The 13,082-nt window shown below is 45.9% G+C and overlaps 1 protein-coding gene across 1 annotated transcript; it reads right to left on the reverse strand.

The window, feature by feature from the left end:
* Positions 1-746: 746 nt before the first annotated feature.
* Positions 747-1,904, reverse strand: LOC133352456 (ubiquitin carboxyl-terminal hydrolase 17-like protein B). Its single transcript, XM_061568114.1, has 3 exons — positions 1,791-1,904; positions 1,256-1,356; positions 747-960 (listed from the first exon to the last, which is right to left on the reverse strand). The coding sequence occupies exons 1-3, from the start codon at positions 1,893-1,895 to the stop codon at positions 870-872; spliced, it is 297 nt and encodes a 98-aa protein (XP_061424098.1). The 5' UTR covers positions 1,896-1,904; the 3' UTR covers positions 747-869.
* Between the last annotated feature and the right edge of the window lie 11,178 nt (positions 1,905-13,082).

Consider the following 13,082-nt stretch of genomic DNA (forward strand, 5'->3'; position numbering starts at 1 on the left):
GTGGTAGCAGGATCGGTTCAGATATCACGAGCCAGTGATGCTCCCCATCGCTGGCAATTAAATTGAGATTGTTGGCTTCATAGACTCTGTCATGGAGCTCTTGTGGTATTGCAGCCACACACTGTTGGTCATTGTATATTTACGTGCGGAATTAATGCATTCAAATGTAGCGGCTGTAATCGAGCTATTTAGTCCATGGGCCAGAGCTGTAATTGATACAACGTTAGGTAGCATGTTTAGTCACACCTTCGGATAAATACGCCTAATGAGTGTGTTACTTGATAACCGACACCTGCGATTAGCACACTAGGCTACATACGGTGCGAAAGAAATTCAACATGCATACACCACCACTCATTTCAAATGTTTATCAAATAATTCACTGTTTTTGCCCTCACATTTGGAATTTGCAACCACTGAAGTGATGACATCTCGTGGATTCAGTGGGTATCTGAACTGCATGGCAAAACAGCCATCAAAATTCACTACTTTATTAAACACAGAAATAATGCAGTAGTCATTTCATCGGTTCACGTTGCTGTATGGATGTCCCTTGGCTATTAGATCTGAACATGGCCTTACGAACTACATACAGAATCATACCCAAGAATAAGATATTGATTCAAACTTTTTTATTTTAAAGTACGTATTTTTGTATTCACAATTATAAAATGTACACATTTACAACGATAATAATCTTCTTTGTGGATGTGGTGCTGGCGCTTCTGGGCTGTGTTGTGTCAGCGGTATTCATCAGGACCCGGTGTGCATCGCCCTTGCAGCGGTGGCAGCGGTGGTGGCAGGGGCAGCAACTTGACCACGTCCCTCGTGTGATATCATCCATCAGTGATCACGGTTGATCTCCGGGGTCAGGGTCGTCGCTGCCGCCTCTTTTGATGCCATTTCCCATGGCCGCCGTTGATTTGACTGCACACGGGTATGGCCTTCATCTCTGGGGACCTGCGCACAGCACATGGAACGACCGCTACGTGAGTTTCATTGGCCCAAAGGGCAACCTGGTGAACTTCCCGTGAGTTCAACAGAGATCGAGCCTTAACAGCGAAGGTGGAAGGTAGCCTGCCCAACTTAGGTAAATATGATAATGATAACGGCGTGGCTCGGAAATTTCTTGCTCATGCCACTGCTGGCAGTAAGTCCTCGAGTAGACAAACTCTAGATGCTATTTGGTCTACTCTTCCACATTGACCACACTTGTTGTGGGCATACCCACAAATACAACTCGTGGGTAACTCACCTGACGTAGAAGAGGATGTATGCCTGTTTCTCCATGACCACCCTGGTGTCGACTGGCGTCACCAAGTCGTCGTCCATCCGGAACCATCTCCCATCGCAGATCTGTATGCAAACAACATCGAAGATTAATTACGACGATCATCCAATTGCACCTGAACTATGTATATATTTGTAAAATGACACATGAGGAACAGAGGTGACCCTCTTATTCCACGTATTATTGTGTTGTCAAATAATTGGTTACATTTGAAAGTTAAAATCCTGGTTGGGACTTCACTTGGTCCATCATCTATCCAGGGTCAATAAATTACACATTTTTTATGAATTCAACAGTGGTTCTATGCATACGCTGTCCCTCGGTCACAGGAAAGGGGAATTTTCACCACTGGCTCAGGCCTATAAATGGGAGATGAGCACCACCTCATGGCTCAAAGGAGCAGGAATGGTTTAGATTTTGTTTCACTGAATCGAATTATTTAAAGGATCGATGCATACGGATGTTTGGCGTGTGTTTGTGTGATAATGCAGTACATCACCTTGTTGTAACAGTAGTAATGTCCCTCTGTGCTGCATTTCCCAGAGTGCACAAGGACCGAGTATAACCTGTACACTACAGGGGCTGCGTCGTCCTCCTGCGACATGAATGGCCGCACGTCTAGGTGCTGTGGGTACGGGCAATCCTGCAGTGGTGAGGGAGGAAGCAGTGATGCAGAAACAGAGATGGTGTTAGGTGGGGAAGAGGAGAAGAATGATGCAGGGTCGAGTTCTTTAATATAATTTTTGTTCTACTATTTTTTTACTTTATCAGGTAATGCTTGCTGACTAAGCTATATTGCTCTTTCTCCGAATCGATCTAGCCATAAATGATAGCTCAACGGAGTGGCTTATCACGTGAATAGTTATAGCAGATAAATACTCTAGAAGCAACTGGAGGACCCGGAGAAAAATCCATGTGAACACAGGGAGAACATGCAAACTCCAAATATAAAGGCAGGATCGGGATCGAACCCACGACCTGTATACTAGAGGAGGTAGTTAAGATTTCGCTACTATAGAGCCCAATTTAGGTAGATTAACCAGGTGGGAGCTCGAGAGACCATTAAAAAATAAAAACATTTGCACGAGTGATCTGTGTTACTACCATGGCAAAAAAAATAACGTGAGAGAAATGACAGAAATTACCCAAAAAGGAAGTAGCACAAAAACAAGCAATGAGAAAATGGAGCAAATACTGCCACATTTTAAAGGAAATATTTTTAAAAACTTGGATATTAACCAAACATTACCCGATTGATCTTGTTTCCAAACAGGTCATATCTCTTGATGGAGAGAGCCAAGACGTTCGGGAGATGGTGAAGGCTCATCCTCTTCGTGGCCTTCACCTTGCAACAGCACCTGCGCACCAAAAAGCAGCAGCGTCAGTTTAAGGACCGAGATGCCCAGTGCAAAACTGTACAAAAATGTTGGCGTTACAAAGTAGACAGACTCGCGTGACATTGATGTCGTGCCATACTCACCTTTGGCAAGTGTATTCATCCAGTGTCTCTGTCTTGGTGAAATCTGCAAAAGCTGCCAGGCAGATCTGGCGAATTCTGTCAAATAGAACGACGTGAAGGCAAATGAGTGCTTGAAAAGAACACTGGGAACAACTTTTGCAGCTGTTAGAACAGTGAGTCCTTATGTTGTACTGGCCTGTGGTGTGACATGAGAGGGCAGTGTCCTTAGGTGACAGGAATTAAGGACGTGCTCCTAATTTTCAGATTCATCTGATGTACAGTATTCCAGTCGATCGGCAAACTTAATGTGTTTGAGTGACGCTACTTGTGTAATGTACACGATCCGAAAAATATCAAAAGTGTTGCTTGAAAATGAGAAAATAATTAAATCCGAAACTCATCACGAGTAAAGATACCATTTAAGTAAATCAAGAATTCCTCGATTCTTACGTTGATGTGAAGACTGATGTCCAGGCAGTTTTCGAATGTGTCAGAGGTGCAGGAGCACTGTGTGCACTCCACTGTGGAACACAAGTGAACGCACGCGCACACATCCACACGTGCAATTAGAGGAGGTTGGCATCAAATACAATGAAGTTACATGTTCCCTAGTCAAACTCACAATCATTCCCCAGACATCACCCACTCAGATAAAACCACGTGTGATATTGACTCACATTCTAAGTAATTTCCTGCTCAAATGGGCATTGAGATGGTGCTCATCTGCTCTCTATAAATCTGAGGAAGTGGTAGAATGTCCTCTTTCATATGGCAAGGGGAGTCTGTTAATAGGACAACCACTGTTGCCTTCCCCACAACGTGAAACTCGATTTAGTGACCCCAGATTGATGATGTGACGAGTCAATCCCCAATCTGGATTTAAGCTTACAATGGTGAGTTGTTGGCTCTCCCACTGAGCCATGCAGTAATTAAAAGTTTTTGCTGTAAAATAATTACGTGCACGCATGCAAGTTGATGTTAAGTTTTAATACTTGTGTTTGTATCTGATCAAATGGGTTGTTGTGTCTGTGTGCTTGTGCAATTTTTTATTGTGCGGGTAGTGGAAATATAGCGGTTAGTGCGCTGGCGAACTGAGTTCGATCCTCGCTCACGGCCAAAACACCTGAACCTCGGCTTCTGGTGCATTCGTGTAACTTCAGCACTGGTGCTAGCCACCCGAAGGTGGCCGGGCATGGTGCTAGCCACACCACCTTGTCATGTGCCCTGTTGGCCTCACTAATAGCAATTGCTTGAGCATTCTGTTAAGGCTTCAGGGAGATCTCTGTATTTGTGTGTTTTGCTTATGTCATGCTGTGTACGTGCGTAAGAGTGCAGAGTTCATCTGCACTGTGCAGCATGCGTCGTCATACTCGGCGTGATCGCTACTTGCAGCGATGATTTTGCACATGGAGCTGGCACACACCTGTTGATCTCAGCTGTCCTGTGAAGATCTGGTGAATCACCGAGGTCTTCTCCATATGATGTTCTTCCGGCCTGCACGTGGAAATGAATGACATCACACATTCGGTGCCTTACAGATGCATCATCTTTACCAAGTGCGCACATGGGAGAGTTACTCCTTTTTGTTTCAACCCTACGTCACCTTGCAGCCAAACGCTTATTTAAAGAATATTCTGTAAACTTTGTTAATTTTTGGTAACAGTTTGGGAACCAGTGGCCAAGGACGTGCATTACTTGTGGTGGTTGATTGGGCAGGAGAGGTGCAGAGCTTCTATGATGTAGCAGAAGAACTCATGCACGTCCTCCTGTTTGCCAAACTGCAGGTGTTTGGTGATCCCTTTGGGTAAATGGATGGAGGTCAGAAGCGGTTTGAACACAAGGTTACTAAACGTTTTACCAATGCCCCACTGCCACCCAATGAATAGGTTCTAAATTCAATGCACAATTGTGTTGTACTGAACGGAACTCACGTTTGAGGTTTTGGACGATTTCCAAGGGCTTGATGACCTTGCCCTTGGAGCTGAATGTTGCAATGGTGTGCCTCTCCATTATGCACATCATGCAACATCCATTATCTGTACCTATGAAGTGAGGCAGAGGTGGCACATGCTGTCAGTACAACACCAATCAAAGCTCAGCTGTAGGTGCAGCACACAGCTAGGACATCTTCGCGTAACAATTATTTTCAGCTTGTTGGTATTTCAAAGTGTTCTGGGAACTCACATCTTCCTGAGTGGTGCCTGGAGATCAGGTAGTTTGCCAGTGGTGCGGTGTAAGTGAGGCACTGCAGGGTGGCATTGAGGAAACAGGTGTTCCCCATGTTGTCAAGGCCAGCACCCTCGCATGCGTTCCACTGCCACGTAAGGCTCAGGTTCTCCCCCGATTCTGGCGCGAGTCGTGGAGCTCCATTATAGATCTTGTCTGCGCACAAAACATCCGGGAAATTTTCTGTTCACACTCGACGTACTTTGGAGACTGGCTCGAAAGTTGCGTGGTAAAGCCAGAACTTGTGATATTGTTTTTGCGGTGCTCTTCATTAACACATTTTTGGGATTAAGCAAGGTTATGAGAACTTGGAAGAAGAGACAATTAGAGGGAATTCCAAAGTCAAGCTAGTGGTTACAGAGTCACTTTGGTACAAGCTTACCTTCCACGGGAATCTTGTCTGGCACAGGAGGGGCAGCTAGCTTCTGGGAGATGGGCCTGATGATGGCAGATGCTGTCGATGGAATGGCGTTCTTCTGTCTGTGATCCGGCATGCTCCCAAGAGCGGTATGCTGGCTGCCCCTCCTTCGGGCAGCTTGGCGACCCCGGCGTTTTGGTCTCCTCACTTGACCGGCTGCCTGGCCGAACCCGCAGTTTGCTGCCTCGCCTTGCCCGTGACCAGCAGCCTGACCACTCCCGCAACCTGGACTGCCCTGGTAGCTTGTAGCCTGGCAGCCCTTGCATTCAGCAGCCTTGTTGCTAGCAGCACGAATATCTCCGTGGCTTGCCACTCGACTCGCTTTGTCCCCTTCAGTTTGGCCCGGCTCCCGATCTACCACCGGGCTTGGCCCATGGTCTGCCACCTGGTTTGCACCGCTGTCCGCTATTGGGTTGGGCCCATGGCTACTCATCTGACTTGCCTCTTGGCTAGCCACCATGCTCATCTCATTGTTAGCCACGAGGCTAGCCTCAGGGCTAGCCACCAGGCTCGCCTCACAGCTTGTGGCTGGGCTCATCTTTTGGTCAGCCTCTAGGCTCATGTCACGGTTAGCCACGAAGCTAATTTCACAATTATCTGCTGGGTCCACCTTGCGGCTTGCTTCCCGGCCCATCTCATGGTTATCTGCGCACAAAACATACAGGAAATTTTCTGGTTACACTCGAGGAACTCTGGAGACTGGCTCGAACGTGTGGTAAAGCCAGAACTTGTGATAGCATTGTTTTAGCGGTGCTCTTTATTAACCCTTTCACAACCATGTTTTTTTCAACTCTAGGTGACCCGACAGTGAGATGTTTTTTTTACGTAATTTCTGTTAACGTGGTCAGGGTAACAATATTCAACGGGTAGGGCATAAACCTCGTCCTTGTCCAATATTTTCACTTTGCCACTAAATGAACGGATATCGAAGGGCATTGATGGATCCAGGATATCACGTTGATTTTCCTCAATAAATGGTTTCTCATGGCTTCGTGTCACTTTTACCATCCCGATTATACATACGTATATAACAATGTACATTGTGCAAAAATCTGACAAACAAACTTTTCATCTGGAACTCATCTCTACTACAGAGTTGCTTATGACATTGCAGTTGCACTACATTGACGTGTCTTTGTCCACTATTTCTGAACGCAGCCTCAAATGCCCAAACGTTAATTACCCGGCAGTGAAGTTATAGTAGATAAGAGTTAACACCTTTTTGGGATTAAGCAAGGTTATGAGAACTTGGGAGAAGAGACCATTAGAGGGAATTCCAAAGTCAAGCTAGAGGTTACAGAGTCACTTTGGTACAAGCTTACCTTCCACGGCAATCTTATCTGGCACAGAAGGAGCAGCTATTTTCTGGGAGGTGGGCCTGATGGCAGACGCTGTCGATGGAATGGCGTCCTTCTGTCTGTGATCCGGCATGCTCCCAATAGCGGTATGCTGGCTGCCCCTCCTTCGGGCAGCTTGCCTACCCCGGCGTCTTGGTCTCCTCACTTGACTGGCTGCCTGGCCGAACCCGCAGTTTGCTGCCTCGCCTTGCACGTGACCAGCAGCCTGACCACTCCCGCAACCTGGACTGCCCTGCTGGCTTGTAGCCTGGCAGCCCTTGCATTCAGCAGCCTTGTTGCTAGCAGCACGAATATCTTCATGGCTTGCCACTCGACTCGCTTTGTCCCCTTCAGCTTGGCTCGGCTCCCGATCTACCACCGGGCTTGGCCCATGGTCTACCACCCGGTTTGCACCGCTGTCCGCTATTGGGTATGGCCCATGGCTTCTCATCTGACTTGCCTCTTGGTTCGTCTCCAGGCTCATCTCATTGCTATCCTCAGGGCTAGTCACCAGGCTCGCCTCACAGCTTGTGGCTGGGTTCATCTTTTGATCAGCCTCCAGGCTCATGTCACAGCTAGCCACGAAGCTAATGTCACAATTGTCTGCTGGGTCCACCTTGTGGCTTGCTTCCAGGCCCATCTCATGGTTATCTGCATACAAAACATGCAGGAAATTTTCTCTTTACACTCGAGGCACTCTGGAGACTGGCTCGAAAGTTGTGTGGTAAAGCCAGAACTTGTGATAACATTGTTTTAGCGGTGCTCTTTATTAACCCTTTCACAACCATGTTTTTTTCGACTCTAGGTGACCCTACAGGCAGCTGTTTTTTGACATAATTTCTGTTAACGTGGTCAGAGTAGCAATATTCAATGGATAGGGCATAAACCTGGTCCTTAACCAATATTTTCATTTTGCCACTAAATGAAGGTTATCAAAGGGCATTGATGGATCCTGGATATCACGTTGAATTTCCTCCATAAATGGTGTCTCATGGCTTTGTGTCACTTTTACCATCCCGATTATACGTAAGTATATAACAACGTACATTGTCCAAAAATCTGACTAACACTATCTGCAACTCATCCCTACTACAGAGTTGCTTATGACATTACAGTTGCACTACATTTACGTGTTTTGTCCACTGTTTCTGAACGCAGTCCCAAATGCTCAAACGTCAATTACCCAGCAATGAAGTTATTGTAGATGCGAGTTAACACCTTTTTGGGATTAAGCAAGGTTATGAGAATTTGGGAGAAGAGACCATTAGAGGGAATTCCAAAGTCAAGCTAGTGGTTACAGAGTCACTTTGGTACAAGCTTACCTTCAACGGCAATCTCGCAATTATCTGCTGGGTCCACCTTGTGGCTTGCTTCCAGGTCCATCTCATGGTTCTCTCCCGGGCTCGCCTCACGACTTGCCACCTCTATTCTTTCTTGGCTAGCTACCAGGCTCATCTCACGATTATCCACTGCGTCCACCTCGCGGCTTGTCTCCAGGCCCAACTCATTGGTAGCCACTGGGCTCGCCTCAAGACTTGCCACCTCGGTCTTCTCATTGGTAGCCACTGGACTCGTCTCATGACTTGCTGCAGAGCTCGGAACACATCTGCCTGGCTCATAAACATCATCTGAAACACTGCGGAAGCAACAGAAGATGTTCTTGAGACGCTTAATGAAGCCCTTTTTCTTGGCCTTCGGCATTGTGGCGATGTGGTTGCAAAGTATAAAAATGCGTCCAAAAACGTGTCCTCAAGATGATGATGGCTGGATTTTATTTGTTGAAAAATTTGCAACAAAAAACCCAGAGAGCAAGGACAGAACACGTCTGACCCTCACGGTGCCAGATTAGCGACTGAGTTTGTGGGGCGATGTGACATCACAGTGATGTCACAGTGCACTGGAGTCACATGGTGGCCTATGTAATGGTGACGTCACAGTGCACTGGAGTCACGTGCTGGCCTATTTAATCGTGATATAATGGTGACGTCACAGTGATGTCACAGTGCACTGGCGTCACATGGTCTATGTAATCGTGATATAATGGTGACGTCACAGTGCACCGAGGTCACATGGTACCCCGTGGGAATTGCCTGTGCAACAAGCACCCTCAATACATTTTATGTATCTGTAACTGAACGAATGATAATGATGAATGGTTTTGAAAAGTAATTTATCTCAAGCTAACTTTCGTCGCAGAAAATGTATTTTAGATTATATTGATCTATGATCGTGCCCTTTTCCATGCTTTGTCTCACGATATATTCAATCGAGATTGTTGTACGTTATGTTCTTGTATTTGTCATTTTGGTGACTCAAGTTACTCTTGAAAATGACACCATCCTTGTCTCTAAGCAAAATAAATTAAAACCGTCTTCAAATCGTTTCACTTAATGTAATAATCTCCGCAGCACTGGTGTAACGTCTCAATTTGACTACCCAGCCACACCCTCTCCACTCCAGGCTTAACAGAACTCCCACTGACATTTGACTCCTGTTTGTCTATTATCTCATTAATTTGTTTAATTGGCCCAACCGACAGCCTCGTGGCTGCCCGCCCATCACGCCGCACGTCACAGCCACGAGCTGTAGGGGCGGGGCTCCGTCCACTCAGTGGTGCTGTTAACGTTCACATTCAGCAGCACGAGTCGGGAGTCTCATCTCTGCAGTTCCCCGTTGTGGTGCCACCTCCCTATATCATGTAGCCTCTCAATGTCTTCATTCACGAGGATTGTGTTTCACTGCACAAAACAGTACTGGCGGAATTTTTACGAAATTTGGCGGGAACGGCCATTTTGGTAAGGGTAATGCAAGTGTCCGCTTAACCTAAAAAGCCCCAGTAATGAGGTGCTAAAGGCCATCTTTGTAAGGGAAAATAAAGACCCTGATAATTGATAGGACCTGCCATCTTGGATAGGGCGGTGCAATGGGCCGAAGCACCAAGGGAACTAGGAGCAGCCATCTTTGTAAGGGAAAACGTGGTCGAGGAGTCGAGGCGCAATTGTGATTAGTGCTGGTTTGAGAGTTACTCAACTTATGATTACAGTTGTCATGGTTAACGTTTGTTGAGTATAATTGCAGGGAGAGTAGCCATTCGTCAGATTCTCTTGTTTCTAGTCACAAATTGATGTTACCAAAAATAATTGTTCAGCTCGGTCACCACGTGACCGGAGGAGTTGTAGGCAGGCACGCGGGAAGAGCATGCGGCCTGTGTCGGTGATTGCAGTGAAGAGACGCATCACTCAACACGTTACAGTCGGCTTCTGCCATTGTCTCTCCACTGCTGGATGAAGGAAACTTCCACCGGTTGCCCTGGCTCACGATCCATCGCTCTCACCGTCCGTCCATCCCTTGCACGTCAACTCATTTCATCGCTCCGTCTCAACAGTGGTCATCCTTTACGGTATCGTTTTAGGTTTACATTTTGTGTCTGGGGTGCAATGTAGTGGAGCGTTGTGTAAAGCGAGTATTGTGTGTGGAGTCTGTCGTGCAGTGTGGTATACAGTTTAATGTTGTGTATAGTGTAGTGTCTGTAGTGTGTGGTTTACATTTGTGTCTGGGGTGCAATGTAGTGGAGCGTTGTGTAAAGCGAGTATTGTGTGTGGAGTCTGTCGTGCAGTGTGGTATACAGTTTAATGTTGTGTATAGTGTAGTGTCTGTAGTGTGTGGTTTATAGTGTACAGAGTGTGTTTAGCAGAGAAAATTTTATTATTATTATATATACATTTTCATTAATGCTATATATATTTTATAATGTTCGTTCCCATCAGTCTATTAACGTAATTTCATTGCTACTCTCTCCCTCAGTTGCGTTGGTTCCAGCGCAGCTCATAGATTAGAGCTTTTATCCAATAAGATTTTCCACCTGTGCTGTTTCTGCCTTTCCAGGTGAAAAATCGACCCTGAGGCCTTCAGAATGTCGAGTGAATCCCCTCTGCTTTGAAGCAACTGGGAACGATGTTGTTGATAGTTATATTCTTTAACCAATCAGATTTCGAGTTTGCCATGGTGGGCGTGTTCTTTGACACGCCGGAGCCTTCTAGCTGGCCTAGCCGCATACGTTAGCCTTGTTCGTGTGGCGTGATCGGAGTGCCAGTAAGCTACCTATAACGTAGCATCATCTAAGATTTGCATAAACTTTTTTTCGTGACGTTTAGATTTTTAGATGTAGTGCTTTAGATTTTTTTGTTGTTGTGTTATTTGTGATTTACGGCATTTTTGCTTGCTCGATGGTCGTATGAGTAAATATGACTGGTTGTTGTGAGTTTGTTCTTGTTTCTTTAATAATGACATTGATTTGTGATGTCCTATCTGTGATGCAGCATCCTGTCATACTGCGTAATAGTGGTACATCCTTGATGGTTTCACCTACCATGTATTCATGTCTCTGCAATTAGTGTATTGTAACTCTCATAGGTGATAATTGGTTCTTTACCCTTCTATCTGGCAACAAAACTGACACCTTTTTGCAAGGAGTCATGTTTGCATAGACCGCAATACCTGCAGTCATAAATACAAACAAAAGACATAACTCTGATAATGTGCACTGTCCCTGAAGTTGATTGGTCCACACCCGAGACAGCTTTCCTTCGAGCCTAGTCTCATATGGGTTGGACCAGATGAAGCCAAAAGGCGCACAACTCAAGGACAATGCACCATCAGAGTATGAGAGCTCGGGGCAAGCATCTACACTATGGGGACCTCATTTGCCAGTAAAAATTTGATAATTGGTTTTTTACCCTTCTATCTGGCAACAAAACTGACACCTTTTTGCAAGGAGTCATGTTTGCATAGACCGCAATACCTGCAGTCATAAATACAAACAAAAGACATAACTCTGATAATGTGCACTGTCCCTGAAGTTGATTGGTCCACACCCGAGACAGCTTTCCTTCGAGCCTAGTCTCATATGGGTTGGACCAGATGACGCCAAAAGGCGCACAACTCAAGGACAATGCACCATCAGAGTATGAGAGCTCGGGGCAAGCATCTACACTATGGGGACCTCATTTGCCAGTAAAAATATGATAATTGGTTCTTTACCCTTCTATCTGGCAACAAAACTGACACCTTTTTGCAAGGAGTCATGTTTGCATAGACCGCAATACCTGCAGTCATAAATACAAACAAAAGACATAACTCTGATAATGCGCACTGTCCCTGAAGTTGATTGGTCCACACCCGAGACAGCTTTCCTTCGAGCCTAGTCTCATATGGGTTGGACCAGATGACGCCAAAAGGCGCACAACTCAAGGACAATGCACCATCAGAGTATGAGAGCTCGGGGCAAGCATCTACACTATGGGGACCTCATTTGCCAGTAAAAATATGATAATTGGTTCTTTACCCTTCTATCTGGCAACAAAACTGACACCTTTTTGCAAGGAGTCATGTTTGCATAGACCGCAATACCTGCAGTCATAAATACAAACAAAAGACATAACTCTGATAATGTGCACTGTCCCTGAAGTTGATTGGTCCACACCCGAGACAGCTTTCCTTCGAGCCTAGTCTCATATGGGTTGGACCAGATGACGCCAAAAGGCGCATTGCACCCCAGACACAAATGTAAACCACACACTACAGACACTACACTATACACAACATTAAACTGTATACCACACTGCACGACAGACTCCACACACAATACTCGCTTTACACAACGCTCCACTACATTGCACCCCAGACACAAAATGTAAACCTAAAACGATACCGTAAAGGATGACCACTGTTGAGACGGAGCGATGAAATGAGTTGACGTGCAAGGGATGGACGGACGGTGGGAGCGATGGATCGTGAGCCAGGGCAACCGGTGGAAGTTTCCTTCATCCAGCAGTGGAGAGACAATGGCAGAAGCCGACTGTAACGTGTTGAGTGATGCGTCTCTTCACTGCAATCACCGACACAGGCCGCATGCTCTTCCCGCGTGCCTGCCTACAACTCCTCCGGTCACGTGGTGACCGAGCTGAACAATTATTTTTGGTAACATCAATTTGTGACTAGAAACAAGAGAATCTGACGAATGGCTACTCTCTCCCTGCAATTATACTATGCAAACATGACTCCTTGCAAAAAGGTGTCAGTTTTGTTGCCAGATAGAAGGGTAAAGAACCAATTATCATATTTTTACTGGCAAATGAGGTCCCCATAGTGTAGATGCTTGCCCCGAGCTCTCATACTCTGATGGTGCATTGTCCTTGAGTTGTGCGCCTTTTGGCGTCATCTGGTCCAACCCATATGAGACTAGGCTCGAAGGAAAGCTGTCTCGGGTGTGGACCAATCAACTTCAGGGACAGTGCACATTATCAGAGTTATGTCTTTTGTTTGTATTTATGACTGCAGGTATTGCGGTCT

Source organism: Lethenteron reissneri, chromosome 40 (genome assembly GCF_015708825.2).
Source record: "Lethenteron reissneri isolate LAM-NWPU_2019-01 chromosome 40, ASM1570882v1, whole genome shotgun sequence".
Taxonomy (NCBI): Eukaryota; Metazoa; Chordata; class Hyperoartia; order Petromyzontiformes; family Petromyzontidae; genus Lethenteron; species Lethenteron reissneri.